This window comes from Myotis yumanensis, unplaced genomic scaffold (genome assembly GCF_028538775.1).
Source record: "Myotis yumanensis isolate MYYU_CA2020_CCGP unplaced genomic scaffold, mMyoYum1.0.hap1 SCAF_2, whole genome shotgun sequence".
Taxonomy (NCBI): Eukaryota; Metazoa; Chordata; class Mammalia; order Chiroptera; family Vespertilionidae; genus Myotis; species Myotis yumanensis.
The window spans coordinates 164,130,744-164,149,033 of NW_027223753.1; the positions used below are offsets into that span (position 1 = coordinate 164,130,744).

General features: G+C 37.5%; 1 protein-coding gene and 1 pseudogene across 7 annotated transcripts in view; one reads left to right on the plus strand and one right to left on the minus strand.

Annotated features, from left to right (window-relative positions):
• The window catches only part of SENP5 (SUMO specific peptidase 5), a 57,594-nt gene that overhangs the window by 34,428 nt on the left and 4,876 nt on the right, over positions 1–18,290 (plus strand). For 6 of the 7 annotated variants that reach the window (XM_070406483.1, XM_070406484.1, XM_070406486.1 and 3 more), the window contains 3 exons: positions 12,598–12,735; positions 15,774–15,857; positions 17,585–17,635. In XM_070406483.1, the coding sequence (XP_070262584.1) occupies positions 12,598–12,735; positions 15,774–15,857; positions 17,585–17,635 (273 nt within the window). Of the gene's footprint in view, positions 1–4,645; positions 5,929–12,597; positions 12,736–15,773; positions 15,858–17,584; positions 17,636–18,290 lie in introns of those variants that run through there. The other variant, XM_070406487.1, reaches the window with a different exon arrangement.
• Positions 5,163–6,513, minus strand: LOC139003964 (nucleophosmin-like; annotated as a pseudogene).

The window sequence follows — 18,290 nt, forward strand, 5'->3', positions numbered from 1 at the left end:
TTTATTCCTTTAAGAAACATTTGTAAAAATTGATTGTATACTTGGCAACAAAGTACATATATTATTTATTTATTTTTTAAAATATATTTTATTGACTTTTTACAGAGAGGAAGGGAGAGGGATAGAGAGTTAGAAACATTGATCAGCTGCCTCCTGCACACTCCCCACTGGGTACATGCCCTTGACCAGAATCGAACCTGGGACCCTTGAGTCCAGAGGCTGACGCTCTATCCACTGAGCCAAACCGGTTAGAGCTACATATATTATTTCTTGATCACAATTCAATCTAATTAAAATAAATAAAAAGTGGTTTAAATCTTAATAATTTGAAGATTTTATAGATGCACACGTTACTAGCTATAACCCTTGGGTCCAAAAGAAAATAAAAAAGTAACTTATATACAAACTGTCTAGAAAGGGATGGAAAGGGAAGTACATCTTACCAACTACTATGAAAAGCTGTTTTGAGAAAGTTAATGGCCACAAATGCCTTTATTATTAAGGAAAAAATGAAAAATAGAAGAATTAAGTAAAATTAAATTACAGAATGACTAAGGATTTAAATGCAACAAAAATGAAATAGTGAAAGTAAGAAGAGAATCCATAAGAGAATTTTTAAAAAGCAATGTCAGGATAGTGAAGTCTATTCTCTATACAACTTAAAACTCAGATGCTATAAACAAAATTAATTCAACTACATAAAAAGAAAAATAATTTTGCATTTAAAAATAGCAATGTAAAAGGACAAATAAACTGGGACAAATATTTGTAATTCATATCACAAAACTAATTTTCTTTTTGTCTTTATTGATTTTAGAGAGAGAGAGGAAGGGGAAGAGAAAGATAAATTTGTTGTGGTACTTATTTATGCATTCATTGGTTGATTCTTGTATGTGCCCTGACCAAAGATCAAATCCCCAACCTTGGCATATTGGGATGATGCTCTAACCAACTAAGCTACCTGGCCAAGGCCACAGAACTAATTTTCTTAATGTATAAAGGGCTTTTTCTACAAATTAATAAGAAAAAGACCCCACAAACAGTAGAAAAATGGGTGAAGGATATAATTGAAAGGTTTAAAGTAAAGAAAAGCTTATCATTGGGTTCTGGATATAAGTCTTCTGTCAGATCTATGTTTTGTGATTGTTTTCTTTTAGTCTGGCTTTTTATTTTTTTAACCATGTCTTTTGATGAATAGAGATTATAAATATTGATGAAACCTAATTTACCATACTTTTTTCTTTTATAGTTCTTGATTTGTATAACCGATCTAAAGAAATATTTGCCTCTGATGTTTTCTTTTGATAGCATTATAGTTTTTAGGTTTTATATTTACATCTCTGATATATCTAAATTTTTGTGTAAGACATGAGGTAGAGATCAAGATTCTCCTCCCCTAAACCCCCACTCCCCCATATGAACATCCAGTTGTTCCAATGTCATTTGCTGAAAAGACTTCTCTTTCCCAGTTTAATTGCTTTGGCAACTTCGTAGAAAATCAATTGATCATATATATGTGGGTCTATTTCTGGACTTTATGTTCTCTTACATTAATCTCTTTATTTGTTCTTATGCTTATATCATTATATTATGCTAATACAATGTTCTTTGCATAAATATTAGAATCATTTTGTCAATCTCTGTTTTTGGTGTGTGTTTTTTTAATTTGCTGAGTTATTATTGGTATTGTATTTACTTTGTATGTTCATTTGTGGAGAATGGCTACCTTGACAATATCAAATCTTCCAAACCATGAACTGGCATATTTTTCATTTGTTTGGGACTTCAATTTTTCTCAGCAATATTTTGTAATTATTTTTTTCTTTTATCTTATTTAATTCTCTCCTGAGGATATGTATATATTTTTTGAGGACATATTTTTATTGATGAGAGAGAGTGAGAGACATACATATGAGAGAGAAACATCGATTTGTTGCCTCCCATATGCAAGGGGATCGAACCTGCAACCTGGTTATGTGCCCTGGGCCTTTTGGTGTATAGGATGATGCTCCAACCAACTGAGCCACCCAGCCAGGACTGTTTTGTAATTCTTAGTGTGCAGGTCTTGTACATGTTTTTAAAGTGTATCCCTAAGCATTTATATTTCTGAAACTGCTATAAACAGAATTTTTAAATTTTTATCTTTCAATTGTGTGCTGTTAGTATGCAGAAAAACAATTGATTTCTATATGTTGAGCTTATATCCAGTGACCTTGCCAAACTCACTCACTGGTTCTAGGAGGTGTTTTTTGTGGATTCTGTGGGATGTTTATAGGAAGTAATGTTTGTAAGTAGTGACTTTTCTTTCTTTCTTTCCAAACTGTATGTCATTTTTTTCTTGCCTTATTGCTAGGACTTCTAGTACACTGTTGAATCAAAGTAATGAAAGAGGACATCTTTGCCTTGTTCTCAATCTTAGGAGGAAAGCATTGAGTCATCCACTAATAGTTACAATGTCAGCTGTAGGTTTTTTTGTAGGTGCTCTTTATTAAGATAAGGAAGTTATCTTCAATTCATAGTTTGCTGACAGTTTTTAATTATAAAATGGATGTGGAGTTTTATCAAATAGTTTTCCTGCATCTGAAGAGATAATTTTATGGTGTCTTGTCTTTAATTTTTATTTTTTTAAGATGCACACATATATACCTCTTTAATGTGGTTCATATACATTTAGACTCTTTTCTATGTACATGGATGCATCTATTTTTTTAATGGGACTCAGACTGAAGGAGCAGCACCTAATCTTAGGACATTCCAATCTCAGCTTCAGCTTGGTCATGACATAACTTCAGTTCTGTTTACAGTACATTGATTAAAGCAAATCACATAACAGGAATACATTTCTCCCCCTGCGAGGGTCACTTGCAGCCACATGGCAATAGGCAGTTCTGTATAATTTTATAGGGAGGACTACAAATAATTGGGATCAATACAATCTAGGGAGACAAAAATATACATATGGAATAAACTCAGTATTTTATTCTTTTTTAAAATATATTTTTGGGATCAATACAATCTGCCACACACATTTAAAAAAAATATATAGTTGGCATCCATAAAGAGGGAATATGCAAATTGACTGTCACTCCACCACAAAGATGGCGGCGCCCACAGCAGAGGCAGGTGTTTCCGTAACACAAGATGGCTGCGCCCACAGTGGAGGCCAAGTTCCCATAACAAGCCTTAACGAGCAATCAGCAGGGACCTGAGGTGTGCCCCCCCCCCCCTCTGTCCCCGTGGGGCTTGACAGGGACCTCAGGCCACACCCCCCACCCGGCAGGGCTTGACAGGGGACCTTAGGCCGTGCCCCCTGCCCTGCGCCAGGCTGGGGGACCTCAGGTCGTGCTCCCCGCCTGGCGGGGCTTGACAGGGGACCTCAGACTTTGCGCCCCGCCCCCCCAGCCCCAGCACTGGGCCAGGGGACCTGAGGCTGCGCCCCTCGCCCCAGTGCCAGGCCGGGGGACCTGAGGCCGCACCCTCTGCCCAGCGGGGCTTTATAAGGGTGGGACCGGCTGAGTCTGGATTTAGCCCAATGTGCGGGGGCCAGCCGGGTCTGGGTCTCACATGATTTTCAGGTGCACATGGGTGGGCGGGGACTTGACTCTGGGTCCCATGGTACGCCCCAGACTCTGACATGAGGAAGATTTTCATACACATTTTACTAATTTCCTTTCATCTCTGACACTTCTATTATAGAGAAAGGGCAAATAGCAATATTAAAATATTTCCTCTAATTAATTCCCTTTTAATGTGCATGAATTTTGTACACCGGGCCACTAGTACAATATTATATTTGTTTCAGGTGTACAACATAGTGATTCAATATTTATTTACCTTATGAAGTGATCACCATGATAAATCTAGAAAACATCTGTTGCTATACTTAGTTATGATACTAGAGGCCCGGTGCACAAAATTCATGCATGGAAGGGGTGTGTCCCTCAGCCCTGCCTGCACCCTCTCCAATCTGGGACCCTGAGAGGGATGTCCGACTGCCGGACATCCCTCTCACAATCCAGGACTGCTGGCTCCCAACCACTCGCCTGCCTGCCGGCCTGATTGCCCCTAACTGCTTCTGCCTGCCAGCCTGATCACCTCCTAACCACTCCCTTGCCAGCCTGATCGATGCCTAACTGCTCCCCTGCCAGCCTGATTGCCCCTAACTGCCCTCCCCTGCAGGCTTGATCACCCACAACTGCCCTCCCCTGCCAGCTTGTGTCCACATGGTGGTGGCCATCTTTGACCACATGGGGGTGGCCATCTTGTGTTGGAGTGATGGTCAGTTTGCATATTACCTCTTTATTAGATAGGATTATTGACTCTGTTCTCTGTGCTGTACATTATACACCTGTGACTTATTTTATAACTGGCCATTTGTACTTCTTAATCCCCTTCACCTTTTTTGCTCACCCCTCTACCCCCACCCCACTCCTCTCTCTGGAAACCATCAGTTTATTCTATGTAACTGTGAGTTTGTTTAGTTTTTGTTTGTTCATTTGTTTTATTTTTTAAAGTCCCCATATAAGTGTAATCACACAGTATTTGTCATTTTCTGTCCAGCTTATTTCATTTAGCATTATACCCTCTAGGTTCATCTATGTTATCATAAATGGTAAGATTTCTTTTTCTTTTCTTTTTTTCTTAGTGGCTGAATAACATTCCAGTGTGTGTATATGTGTGTGTGTGTATCACATCATCTTTATCGATGGACACCTAGGTTGCTTCCATATTTTACCTATTATAAGTAATGCAGCAGTGAACATAGGTGTGCATATGTCTTTTTGAATTAGTGTTTTCAGTTTCTTTAGATAAATTCCCATAAGTGGAATTGTTGGGTCACATGGTGGTTCTATTTTTAAATGTGTGCGGAATCTCCATACTGTTTTCTATAGTAGCTGTACCAGATTACAATCCCCCCAACAGTGCACTAGGGTTTCCTTTTATCTACATCCTCATCAATATTTAGTCTTTTCTTTTTTACTTTATTAAAATACTGAGTTTAGCCCTAGCTGGTTTGGCTTAGCGCATCGGCCTACAGACTGAAGGGTTCCGGGTTCATTTCTGGTCAAGGGCACATGCCTGGGTTGCTGGCTTGATCCCCAGTAGGGGGTGTGTAGGAGGCAGCTGATCAATGATTCTCTCTCATAATTGATGTTTCTATCTCTCTGTCCCTCTCCTTTCCTCTCTGAAATCAATAAAAATATATTTAAAAAATAAAATACTGAGTTTATTTCATGTGTATATTTTTGTCTCCCCACCATTTCCATTTGTCTGACCTTCACTACTACTGTGTCCTATTGTAACATTTCATACATAGTTAAAACCAAGCAAAGGGTGGAGTTTCACTTTAAAACGAATCAGGCAATTTGGACAACACATTCTTGGCAATGGAACCTGGACAACATTTATCAGACAGGGTAGGGAAAGTTCTCACTCTGCATTATGAAAAGGACAGCCAGATATCAACTGTTACAGAAATGAAATAAGACGGAAAATTTTAACAAACTGTTTAAACTATTCTCTTAAAGAAACGTCCTCTACCGCCAGAGACCTTGACTAGCCTCCTGGTCAGTCATCTGGAAGCAATTCACATCACTGATGCACTTGGCTTCCACTTTGGGAAGAGAACCACCTTTTTCTATTTGCTGGTATTTTTGCTTTAATATCATCTACAGAACTCGGTCCTTTTAGTGTTTTAGGATTTTCCCCCATTTTTTTGAAGGATTCTTGACCTTTTGATCTTGGTGTTGATGGTTTTAAGTCTTTTCCATTATGGTTTGATTTTTGGCTGGAGTATCTCATATAGATTTCTTTACTGGAGTTTTTTCTTCAGCTTCCTCATCCTCAAAATCATCATCCTCATCTTAATCATCCTCATCTCCATCAGCAGCAACTTTTACCTTTTTTCTGTGGAACCTTGCTACCACTTCCAGGGGCAGAACGCTTAGCAGATGTACTTGGGAGTTTCATTTCCTCCTCCTCCCATCTTCTGACTGCTTCTCCCTCCACAGCTACTGAGTGCTCTCCACTAGTACTCATAGGCCCTGAACCACACTTGAGCCATAAGACAATTGTTACTTTAATTGGCCTGCCTTCATAATTCATTATCTGCTTCAACAATGTGCAGTTCATCCTTTGCACCAGCCCCTAAACTGACAGTTCTTAAAGATAACCGTTGCTCATTTTTTTTCATTATCCATCTTGAAATGATAACCTTTGTTGGTCTTTTTAAGTTTTATTTTAAAAATTGACTTTAGAGAGAGAGAGGAAGGGAGAGGGAGAGAGAGAGAAACATCGATGAGTTGCCTCCCATACGCACCCGGACCAGAGATTGTACCCACAACCTGGGTATGTGCCCTACCAGGAATGAACTGGCAACCGTTCAGTGCACAAGACAACACTCAACCAACTGAGCCACACCAGCCAGGGCTCTTAGTCGGTCTTTAGTTAAAAACTGAAAAGATAGTCCAGGGGCCTCAGGAGGCTTATGTCCATGTCCATTGAATCCTCCATGGGGTGGTGGCATGCAATTAGGTGGGAGAAAAGGCGGACAGACAGATAGCAACAACCACTTTTCTGCAGAATGGATGTGCAGGACAGAATCGCACCAGGGAAAAGCAGCACCACTCTGTTGTCTTCTTGATAATAGTCATTCTAACAGGTATGAGGTGTTATTTCATGGTTTTGATTTGTATTTCTCTGTAGAATGATGTGGAGCATCTTTCCATGTGTCTGTTGGCCATCTGTTTATCATCTTTGGAGAACTGTCTATTCAGGTCCTCTGCCCATTTTAAATTGGATTCTTTGTGTTTTTGATGTTAAATTGTATGAGTTTTTTATATATTTTGGGTATTAATCCCTTATTAGACATATCATTTGAAAATTATCTTCTCCCATTCAGTAGGTTGTCTTTTGGTTTTGTTGGGTTTTTTGTTCTGTCAAACCTTTTTAGTTTAATGTAGTCCCATTTGTTTATTTTTGCTGCTGTTTGCCTAAGGAGACATATCCAAAAAAATATTGCTAAGACTATATCCAAAAAAAATATTGCTAAGACTGATGCCAAAGAGTTTATTGCTTATGCTTTTTTCTAGGAGTTTTATAGTTTGGGTCTTACATGTAAGTCTTTAATCTATTTTGAGTTTATTTTTACATACATAGTGTAAAAAGTGGTCTGGTTTTCAATTTTTGTAAGTATCTATTCAGTTTTCCAACATCATTTATTGAAGAGACTGTCATTTCCCCATAGTATATTCCCCTTTGTCATAGACTAATTGGCCATATAGGTGTGAATTTATTTCTGGGCTCTCTGTTATATTCCATTGACCTATGTATCTGTTCTTGTGCCAGTACATACTATTTTGATTATTGTGGCTTTGTAGTATAATTTAAAATCAAGGAGCATGATATCTCTAATTTTGTTTTCTTCCTCGAGATTTCTTTGGCTATTCAGGGTCTTTGTGATATAAAATTTAATATTATTTGTTCTAGTTCTATGAAAAATGCATTGGTATTTTAAAAATATATTGATATCAGAGAGGGAGAGGGAGAGAGAGATAGAAACATCAGTGATGAGAGAAATTCATCAATTAGCTGCCTCCTGCATGCCCCCACTAGGGATTTAGCCCACAACCCAGGCATATGCCCTGACTGGAATTGAACCCTGACCTCCTGATTCATAGGTCAGCGTGCAACCACTGAGCCACACCAGCCAGGCAATTTATTTTTTAAAGAACCAGCTCTTAGTTTCATTAATCTTGCTGCTGTTTTTTAAGTCTCTGTTTTATTTATTTCCACTCTGGTCTTCATTATTTTCTTTCTCCCACTTTGTCTTTGTTTGCTCTTATTTTTCTAGGTCCTTCAGATGTAAGGTTAGATTGTTTGAGATTTTTCTTGTTTCTTGAGGTACGCCTGTATCAGTATAAACTTTCTTCTTAGAACTGCCTTTGCTATGTTACATAGATTTTGGAATGTGTGTTTCCATTTTAATTTGTCTCAAGATATATTTTTAATTCCTCTTTAATTTCTTTTTATACTCATTGGTGGCTTAATGGCATTTTTAAAAATATTTTTTTATTGAATTCAGAGAGGGAAGGAGAGGGAGAGAGAGATAGACACATCAGTGATGAGAAAGAATCATTGATCAGCTGCCTCCTGCATGTCCCCTACTGGGGACCAGCCTGCAACCCGGGCATGTGCCCCCACCGGGAATTGAACTGTCACCCCTGGTTCATAGGTCGACACTCAACCACTGAGCCACACCAGCCAGGCTAATAGCATGTTTTTTAGCCTCTATGTGTTTATGTGTTTTTTCCAGTTTTTGTCTTATAATTGTTTTCTAGATCCATAGCATTATGGTAGAAAACAGTGCTTGATATGATTTCAGTCTTAAATTTATTGAGACTTTTTGTGGACTAACATGTGATCTGTCCTGGAGAGTGTTCTATGTACACTTGAAAAGAATGTGTATTCTGTTGTTTTTGGATGTAATGTTTTGTATATGTTTATTAATTCCATGTGGTATAATGTGTCATTTAAGACCAGAGTTTCCTTGTTAGTTCTTTTTATTTTATTTCTTTAAATTATGGTTGTGTGTTGTTGTTTTTTTAGATAGAGAGGAAGGGAGAGGGCAAGAGAGAGTAACATCGATGAGAGAGAAACATAGATCAGCTGCCTCCTGTACACACCCTACTGGGGATCAAGCCCACAATCCGGGCATGTGCCCTGTCCAAGAATCAAACCAGTGACCTCTTGGTACATAGGACGGTGCTCAATCCATTGAGCCACACTGGCTGGGCTCCTTGTTATTTCTATCCATTGTAAGTGAGGGGTTAAAGTCCCCTACTATTATTATAATACTGTCAATCTCTCTCTTTATTCCACTTAATATTTGCTTTATGTATAGGTGTTCCTATTTGGGGTGCATTGATGTTTACAAGCGATATATCCTCTTGTTAGATTGATCCCTTTATCACTATATAATGCCCTTCCTTGTTTAAAGTTTATTTTGTCTAATATTAGTATTGCTACTCTAGCTTTCTATTCATTTCCATTTTCATGAAGTATTTTTTTCAGTCCCTTCATCATGTGTGTCTTTAGTTCTGAAGTGAGTGTTTTTTAGGCAGCATAGATACAGTTCTTCACTTTTTTTTTTTTTAATCCTCAGCTGAGGATATATTTTTAGTAATTTTAGAGAGAGAGGAAAGGAGAAAGAGAGAGAGAAACACCCATGTGAGAGAGAAACATTGATTGGTTACCTCCCGTAAACGCACCATGGGGGATTTAACTTGCAACCTAGGTATGTGCCCTGACCTGGAATTGAACCTGCATTCTTTTGGTAAATGGGATGATGCTCCAACCAACTGAGCCACCCGGCCAGGGCCATCACTCTTAATTATATGTGTAAAACTGCGTGTGTGTGTGTGTGTGTGTGTGTGTGTGTGTGTGAGAGAACATTAATATATTAGAAAAAAGAAGAAAAAGATCTGGAAAGATACACACCGAAGTTTTATATTTTCATCTGTAATTTTCTAATTTTTATTTTTTAATTTATTTGAGAGCGAGGAAGGAAGAGGGAGGGAGGGGGAGAGAGAGAGCGAGAGAGAAAGAAAACATCAATTAGTTTGCCTCCCACATGCACCTCCACCGGGAATGGAACCCGAAACCTGACTGGGAATGAAACCCACAATTCTTCAGTGTTCGGGAATGACGCTGCAATCGAGCCACCCCGCCAGGGCTAATTCTTATGTTAAAAATTGTTTCTATAATTTAAAAAGTTTGGTGTTTCCTCTCTTATTTTTTTATTGAGGGAAAGTTGGTATATAACATTATGTAAGTTTCAGGTGTACAATATAATTTGACATCTGTATACACTACAAAATGATTGCCATCAAAAATCTAGTTACTATCCATCACCACTCAATTGACCTCTTCACTCATATTGCCCACCCCGAACCCTCTTCCAATCTAGTAATCACCAATCTGTTAATCACCAACCTGTTCTCTGTATTTCTGAGATTGGGTTTTTGTTTGGGGTTTTCTTTTAGATTCCACATATAAGTGAAATCATGTAGTATTTGTCTTTCTTTATCTGACTTATTTCACTTGGCATAATACCCTCTAACTCCATTCAGGTTGTTGCAAAGGGCAAGATTTTATTCTTTCCTGTGGCTGAATAATACTTCAATCTATTTATATACCACATCTTCTTTATCCGTTCATTCATTTATGGACATTAGGTTGCTTCCATATCTTAGCTATTGTAAATAATGTCGCAGTATAAGGGGATGAATACCCAGTAGTGGAACAGCTACATCATATGGTAGTTCCCTTCTTAATATTTTGAGGGATCACCATACTGTTTTCCAAAAATCTTACTATTTTTTAATTATTAAAAGCTTATAAAGCGGTTCTGGTTAGGTTCTCTCCAGCCACGTGTTATAGATGTTATGAAGCTTGGTGGTCCAGCTTTTGGAGCTTCTTAAGTTGTATGATTCAGTGTTTGGGAGGATCAGGTTGGTCCAGAGAATTTCTGGAGGGTCTTAATGCCTGGCACTTTCCTTTCTGTTTGTTGTGGTTACCCAACACTGGGTATTTGGGGGTGCTTTGGGAACCTCAGACAGCGTGCATACCACTCCTGGCTAGGATGGAATGAATACATTCTCCAATCTGCAAACAACTGACCTTTAAAAGGCCACCTGGGGAACAGTGCAGGGCCACTCTCATTCACCCGTTTCCCAGATTCATATGCTGTGATGTTGCCATTATCTCAGTTGCCACGCTCAGGAATCGAGGCGTGGCTTAACTGCATCCTCTGCTCAGGGTCTCAATAGGCTGCAGTCGAGGATTCAGCCAGGCTTCATTCTCATCTTCCAAGCTCATTCAGGTTGTTGGCAGAATTCAGTTCCTATAGTGGCAGGACTGGAGCCCTCAGCTTCCAGAGGCTACCTCTCTCTGTAGGAAGCTTCAGCATGGCTATATATTCCTCCCCAAAAGTTTCTTTTTGAGAAGAATATAAATTTGGTGTAATTGAATACTGTATTTTAAATGATTCCTTGTTTTAGATATTCAAAATTTTTGAGCTGGAAAGAACCAGTTATCAATCCTTTCTAATATTTCCTTCTATCTACCTCCCAGGTTTGTGGATGGAAAAACTGAAAAGCAGAAGTGCTAATGTGCTTTGCTCTAAGGCAGTGGTTCTCAACCTTGGCTGCACATTAGAATCACCTGGGAATCTTTTTAAAATCCTGATTTCTGGGCCTCATCCTCCAGAAATTCTTTGTTATGGGGTGGGGCCACAACATTAGTAATAAAGAAACAGAATTTCTGGAGGATGAGGCCCAGAAATCAGGATTTTAAAAAGATTCCCAGGTGATTCTAATGTGCAGTCAAGGTTGAGAACCACTGCTCTAAGGTCATGTAGACTAGCAGAAGATTCATCTAGAGCAGGACATTATCTGAATATCAGAAAGCAAGGAAGGCTTGAGAACATTGCTAAGAATCTGGTGTGGTTGTAGGGGAAGTGGAGGGGAAAAGTGGGGATGTAAGGAGACTTGACTTGGAGTGGTGAACACACAGTACAGTGTACAGGTGATGTGTTGTGGAATTGTGCACCTGAAACCTGTATAATTTTGTTAACCAGTATCGCCCTAATAAATTAAAAAATAAAAAGAATCTGATGTATTTTAAAATAACCTTGTAATTGTTTTAACCCAAGGAACATCTAAAATAACCTTTAAAAGTACCTGAAAAAAAAGAAATTTATTAACTCTCTTACAGATGTTTATTAAACACCTACTACTATATCATCCACACTAGGATTTTGGTGGAATAGCAAGTATTCCTAGATTGCAAAGGACATATTGGGATATAAAGGATGAATTAGGATGTATAGGATATGTGAAGTATTATCAGGGATATTTTTCTCAATTTTGACACCTGGGAGACCCGAGGTAGTAATAATGGTAATAGCTAGGATTTATTACTTACATATCATGTGCTGAGCACAGTTCTTTGCATTTTACACTTATTATAACTCTCAAGAACTTTATAAGGTAAGTACTATTGTTATCTGTATTTTATATTGAAGAAATCAAAGCACAAAGAAGCTATGAAAATTGCCAGTTATCTGGCCAGTAAGTGGAAGAGCCACAATTTGAACTTGACCAGACTTACTTCAGAGCCCACAATCTTAACTACTATACTGAGTCTGTAGAAAGATAAAAGCTGTATAGCCATATTTTCTAATACCATGACTCCTTCCTAAATAAGAATTGAGTCGAGGTTAAATATGAACACAAGAAAATTAGTTAAGCATAAAAATAAGGGGCCAAATCATATCTGGTAGGTGATAAGCACAGCTTTAGCAGGTTAAATGGAAAACGGTGCTTTCTATATCATCAGTTTTCTTATTGTGTATTATAGCTTAATAGTTACAATATGTGCTTCAGACTAAGACCTGGGTTCAAATTCTGGCTTCACCACTTCCTAGTTTTATGACTTTGGGCAAGTCAGAGGTCAGGAAATTGAAGCAGCTGTTTATTATTGTTGATTTGGATAGCCTGTGGTGATGGCTGCATTTCTTTTTCTTTTCCTGATTAGGTGGATTTATTTAAAAAGAGTCTTCTGTTGATTCCTATTCACCTGGAAGTTCACTGGTCTCTCATTACTGTGACACTTTCTAACCGAAATATTTCATTTTATGATTCACAAGGCATTCATTTTAAGTTTTGTGTAGAGGTAAGTTAATATAATGCCCATTTTTTCCCTTTATCTTGTGATTGACCAAATATTATCTTAGCACTAGATATCACGGAGGATCGATTTCTCTCATAAAACCCCTCTGAAATGTTGGCAGAGGAAAGACTGCCAGAGGACTCTCCACGTGAGGACAGTGGCTGTCTGTATCTGGATCCTCTCTGAGATTCATTTGGATGTTATCACATTTTATTATGCCTTTCCCTTAACACTTTATTTTGAATGTGGATAGAAAACGTTCTCTTTAGAGCTGAAATTTGCCTGTATCTTCAAAATAACTTCTCAAGAGAATCAACTGGCAAATATGAGAGTTCAACAAGATGGGGGGGATACAAAGCAAGAAAATTCAGTAGGTTTCTTAATTTTTCTGCACTGGCAAGAACCAGTTAGAAAATGTGACTGAAAACAGAAAGATTCCATTTTCAAAAGCAACAAAGACATAAATTACCCAGGAATATACCCTAGCAAAAAAAAATGTGGACATTTTTAAAGATGAAAACTAAAGTATTTAAAGGAAATCTGAATAGATGGAAAGATAGACACACTCAGTATTGGAAAGAGATCAGTTCTCCCCAAACTAATATATGCCAATTCTGTCCTAGTTAGTTTCCCATCAGGATTTTGAAATAAACCTAATCAGCTTGTCATGGGATTCATATTTCAGAATTCACGTGCATGAACAGCTAAAATAGTTTTGAAGTAGAATAGTGAAGGAAGGATTACTTGGTCTACTACATGTCAAACTACATCATAATTTTTTTTCTTTAAAATTTAAAAATATTTATTGATTTTGGAGAGAGAGAGAGAGAGGGAGGGAGAGGAAGAGAAAGAAACATTGATTTGTTGTTCCACCCATCTGTGCATTCATTGGTTGATTCTTGTATATGCTCTGACTGGGGATCAAACCTGCAACCTTGGCATATCAGGATGATGCTCTAACCAACTGAGCTACCCAGCCAGAGCTATGTCATAAAGTTTTAATAATGAAAACTATGTTTATATTTATTTAGGAATAGATGAGTAAACTGGTGGTACAGCATAAAGAATCTAAAAACAACTGATGCATATGTGGAAACTTAGTGTATGATAAAGTTGGGAAAGGACAGGTTATTCAGTATATGCCATTGGGAAGATTAGCTGTCGTCTTGGAAAAGTAAAATACAGATCTTTACTTCATACTATTTAGAAAAACAAATTTCAGATGGAATAATGACCTAAATATAAAACTGTAAAAGTTAGAGTAAAATACAGAAAATGTGATGTTCTTAGAGTAGGAAGGCATTCTTACGCAGAACCAAAAGAGCAAAAGATATAAAGGAACAGATTGATAAATTATAACATATCATAATTTAAAACTTCTGTATGCCATAAAGTTAAAAGACAAGTAGACTTGAAGAAAGTGTTTGTGACATATAATAGTCACTGTCCTGAATATATAAAGTACTTCTACAAATGCTTAAGAAAAAGAAGGATCTAATAGAAATAGACAAAGGTTAAAATAAGTAATTTTTAGGAAAAATGCAGATAACCATTAAATGAATGGAGAGATGCTTGGCCTTACAGAAAATATGGGAAATGCAAATACAGTTCCATTTTTTGCCTGGTATATCAGGAAAATTTAATGGTATTCAGTTGGTAATGTGGGTGTAAGGAAACAGACATTCTCATATTTCTGGTGGAATGTATATTTGAACAGTTGCAATTCTAATCAGTTCTAAGTACCTTATAAATTATTGTATACCAATTCTACTTCTTGGTATCTACTCCATAAAAATATGTATTTATATACAAGAATGAGGCATACACCAAGATGTTCATTGCAGCGTTATTGCTAATAGTGAAAAAATCCAAACAACCCAAATCTAGTTCTGCCAACAGATTAGCTAAATATGTACATTATAGTCATACTGTTAAACTGATCATTACAGTTAAAAAGAATACAGTAAATCTCCACATTCTAACATGGAAAGATCTCTAAGACATAATTGAGTTTAAAAAAGCAAGTTGCAGGAATGATACAGTATAACATGTTTATGGCAATAAAAAATATATATGCATAATATACGTATGTGTGTATACTAGTATATGTGTGTATATATATACAAACACACACTTATGTATACACACATACACCTACTCTGCCCTTAGGGGGGTTAATTTAATTCATGAAACCTCTGCACTTTTTTTTCCCCCCTCAAGGAAGATCAGTTACTTATTTTTTAATATCTTTATTGATTTTTAGAGAGAGAGGAAGGCAGAGGGAGAAAGAGAAACATTGATAGGAGAGCTGAACATTAATCAGCTGCCTGCTGCACACCCCCTACCAGGGATTGAGCCCGCAACCCAGGCATTTGCCCTGACCAGGAATCAAACCAGCAACCTTTTGGTGCACAAGATGATATCCAAACAACTGAGCCACACTGGCCAGGGCCAACTTTACTCTTTAGAAGAGATACACAGAGAGAGATGCATGAAGAGGTTGAGGGCATGAGGGAAAATTTGAAACTTCAGTAGGCTTCATCTTAGTAGAAATTTCAGGATTCTGACTCTGTTTAGTATTTAGAATGGTTTTAATTATAACTCTACAAATTGAATGATACTTTTATGTGCAGTTCTCAAAAATATGGAAACAATGTTTTTCATTTAGTTTCAGTTATTAATGATTTCTACCATGAGTTCCTTCCATTTATTGAGCTTTGGCAGTAATTTTTAACTTCGAAATTCAGCAGGTTGACTTACCGCTGAAAAAGGCTGACTATCTCATAAAAAGTTCTTATTACAACATATATCAGTGTCCACAGTCTAAGTGCATACATACCTGAGTACAGGGGGTCAGAGTCCTTCTTAATACTATAGAGTGAAAGGTCTGAAATAAAGTTCCAGCTTTAAACTTGTTCATGCATACTCTGCCCAATGGTGGGGCCACAGTCTCCTCTTCTGCTTGTGTGTGCTGTGGGCAGGTTCCATTTTTCACCAACTGATGGAACATAGTATCTGTGTTGTTGTTTCTTTTTAACCAGAATATAAGAAAGTATTTGCTGACTGAAGCCAGAGAAAAAAATAGACCTGAATTTCTTCAGGGTTGGCAGACTGCTGTTACAAAGGTAAGTATGTGATAAATATGAAAACCCAGGCATATCAAGGGGATGGAATTATCAAAGAAGTAGGAGTCTTTAAAAGCATTTTAAAACTGGTGATGAAGACCCGGGAAGCTCAAAACCTTAGTGTTCATCATCTGGCTGTTGTTTCCCAGTGCTTGCTAAGAACAAATAAGTTTAGTAATTTCATCCCTGGGGCAACTGCTAATGATATGGTTATACTACTTTTACGATGATATGATTATTATAAAAAAAATTTTGGTGGCATCTGCCTTTGCCTCATAGCTCTTATTTCCAGGAGATTCATATAGACCCAGAGAAAATACTGAAACAACTATTTGGATCGACTAAAAGGAGCAAGTGCACTGAGCTACTTTCCAGGCAGTTGGGGAAGACAGTGGCCTGGGTGTTCCAGTGTGAGCACAATCTGGAAGCAGCACTGTTTGGCCCATAGACACTTAAAGCTGGACATGGGGCACAGTGCTAGGGCAGAGCTCTCAATCCTGTTACATATACCAGTGTCTTATGGTCACTGCTTTCATGTTTTCAAAGTGTTTTTGCTTGTGTGATCTCATTTGATGATCCTTACAGCCTGTGAGGTAAGTGGGTCATTTAGGGATAAGTATCCTCTTTACTCTATAGATGAGAAAACTGAAGCCTAGGTATGACCTTCCCCAGAGGCCACCACAGCTGTTGGTAGGACCAGATTCTTGAACTCAGGTCTGTCTGGATCATTGACACGTTATAAAGGCAGGGTTTTGAAACAAACCTTTATAACAAATAGATAAGATTTATTTGTTCATTGTTGAACTGAACCAAGAGCTAAATTTGAAACTTAAGCTTCAGTTTTATGTTTTAAATAACTTAGTATATTAGTTCAAACTAGAATTGAACTTCTAAATTTTCTGAATTTACCCAACTAGAATATGTAGGTATTCTCTTAAATTTAGTCATGACCTTTCATATTCCCACTTTAGACAGGATACAGTAACCAGTTCTTTTGAAAACATATTATTTACCTTTACAATTTCTTTTGAAGAATAGGGCTGAGTTGTGTAATATGAGATGAAAAGTGAAGACTGCTAAGCAGGATTGTTACTGTCTAAGTATTCAGAGTCTGGGCACATGTTCTCTGATCCACAATTCCATTGTCAGTATATTCATAGCGAAACTAATTATCCAAATGGAAGTTTTTAAATAGTATTTTATTTTGTTTCCCATTTCTTATATCTAGGCAAAATATTATTCTATAAATTGTGGTTCATTGATAGCTTTTTTCATGTGGTCAGATGCCTCCATAAAGTCAAACATTTTATTTTTCATTAAAAAAAAAATATGTTTGCATTTATTTGAGAGGAGAGAGAGAGAGAGAGAGAGAGAGAGAGAGAGAGAGAGAGAGAGGCGCGATTGGTTGCCTCCTCCAGTATGCACCTCACTGGAGATTGAACCCACAATCTGGGCATGTGCCATGACCAGGAATTGAACCAGCGACCTTTCAGTGCATGGGATACGCTCAACCAATGGAGCCACACCGGGCAGGGCTAAAATCAAACACTTTAAAAACCAGTGATAAAAAATATATATATAAAAATAAAACCCAGTGATACACACCAGCTGTCCTGGATAGAGATACATTTCATGTCTCTTGCTTATTTTTTTATAAAAATAAATTTTCTTATCTGAAGAGTATTATTTAGTCTTATTTTAATGATCATTTTGTTTTTCCCCCACAGTGTATTCCACAACAGAAAAATGACAGTGACTGTGGAGTCTTTGTGCTCCAGGTAAAAAAAAAAAAACAAAAAACCTCAGAATTTTCAATGTGTGAATTAAATTTGTTGGGTTTAGAGAGGAGCGATGGGAGTCCCCACGATGTGTACATGGTACTAGCTACAGTTAACAGGGTACTTTTCCTTCCTCCCTTTCTTGTTAAGAAGCAGTAGTTTCTGTATTTTCAGATGTTATCATTAGGAAGAACCATCTTTGAAGGCCAAGAATGAGTAATTGCTAACATACATGTCTTATCAGAGGTTAGTAGTGAGCCACATTGGACACTGATCTGCATTTGTCCATATCATGGACCCTTGGCATTTGAAGAATTAACTATGTATTTTTAAACCATTGGCAAGTGGTCTTTAGCTATGCTTTCTCATACTGTAGGTTCCCTTAGTGATCAAAAGGCTATTGGAAATTTTGTTATACATTATATATGTGAAGGAAATTATGGTATACCATCCATGAATTTAGAGAACTGCAAAGATCTGGGAAGATGGGCTCATTCATATGACGCATGAATGTCTGGGGTTTGAAAAATTCAAGTTCTCAGTTATAGGCCATGTGAGGTCTAGTTGTACCTTGAGAAGAAATGGAACCTCTTGTCAGTTTCCCTTTTCATAGTATTAAGTGGGGATGGGGGGACATCCCAGGCCATGTACTTAC